The 1,341-nt window shown below is 54.0% G+C and overlaps 1 protein-coding gene across 1 annotated transcript; it reads right to left on the reverse strand.

The window, feature by feature from the left end:
- Nucleotides 1–3: 3 nt before the first annotated feature.
- On the reverse strand, nt 4–1,309 carry LOC130588405 (zinc finger protein 239-like; the record flags this gene model as incomplete). The annotated part of the gene is made up of 1 exon (XM_057389329.1): nt 4–1,309. A coding segment is annotated over exon 1 (855 nt), but the record flags the coding sequence as incomplete, so codon positions are not given.
- Between the last annotated feature and the right edge of the window lie 32 nt (nt 1,310–1,341).

Here is a 1,341-nt window from a genome sequence, read left to right on the forward strand (position 1 = left end):
GGAGTTCTCCTTGAAGCCCTTCCCACACTTGGGGCAGCGGAAGGGGCTCTCATCTGTGTGAATCCGCTCATGGCGGAGGAGAGTGGAACTTCTCTGAAACCTCTTCCCACACTGGGGACACTCACAGGGCTGCTCTCCGCTGTGGATGAGCYGGTGTTTTGTGAGGGTGGACCTGTCCTTGAAGCCCTTCCCACACTCGGGGCATTGGAAGGGTCTCTCATCCGTGTGAATCCGCTCATGGACAAGGAGATTGGACCTGCTCCGAAACCTCTTCCCACACTGGGGACACTGACAGGGCCTCTCCCCCGTGTGGATCCTCTGGTGCAGAAGGAGCTGGAAGCTCCGGCTGAAGCTCTTCCCACACTGGGAACACTCATAGGGCCTCTCCCTTGTGTGGATCCTCTGATGCAGAAGGAGGTAGGAGCTGCAGGTGAAGCTCTTCCCACACTTGGGACACTCGTAGGGCCTCTCTCCAGTGTGGAAGTTCTGATGTTCCATCAGCTCGAAGGTGTCTCTGAAGCCCTTCCCACATTTCCCACATTCGTAGGGCCATTCCCGGGTGTGGATCATCTGGTGCTGGATCAGCTTGAAGCTCTGCCTGAAGCTCTTCCCACACTCCCCACACTCGAAGGGCCTCTCCCCTGTGTGGATCATTTGGTGCCGGATCAAGTCAGAGTTGCATCTGAAGCCCTTCCTACATTCCCCACACTTGTGGGGCTTCTCCCCCAGCTCTGAGCTCTGCCTGGATCTCTGGCTGCTTTCCTGGCACAGGGAGGGTCTTTTCTCCTCACAGCTCCCTGGGCTGGGTTTGCAGCTTCTCCTCCTGTGGGATCTCTGGGGCTTCTCCTCCTCTTCCATCCAGCCACACCTTGGGAATGATAAATCCTGGTTTTAGGGGAGAAGCAAGGGATGAGCATCTTGGGCTGGGGTTCCTCATGCCCAGGTCCATCTCAGAAAGTCACCGGACATCTTGTGTCCATAAAAAGTTATAAAACACCAAGGTGCTGCCAAAAATACCCCTGAGATACAGACACGGCCCCAAAAGTCCCAAATCAACAAGATTAACCCAAAACACCTTCCCAAATAAAAAGATTTAGCCCCCCCAAAATAAAAGGCATCAACATTTAGCCCAATAAACCTCAGAAACATCCATTTTTATGCCCGTGAAAATCGTGGATCCCCCTCCCTGGTCACCTGCAGATACAGAGAGTGGTAGAACCTTGTGGTGCCTCCTATTCCTGCTCCATCCCCTCCTCCTGTATCCTTACTATTCGTCACATTCCTCTTCCTCCTGCTACTCCTCCTCTTCCTTCTCTTCCTTCTCCTGCATAATCCCACCTC

This window comes from Malurus melanocephalus, unplaced genomic scaffold (genome assembly GCF_030028575.1).
Source record: "Malurus melanocephalus ecotype Western Australia unplaced genomic scaffold, MMel_1.1 scaffold_4839, whole genome shotgun sequence".
NCBI lineage: Eukaryota > Metazoa > Chordata > Aves > Passeriformes > Maluridae > Malurus > Malurus melanocephalus.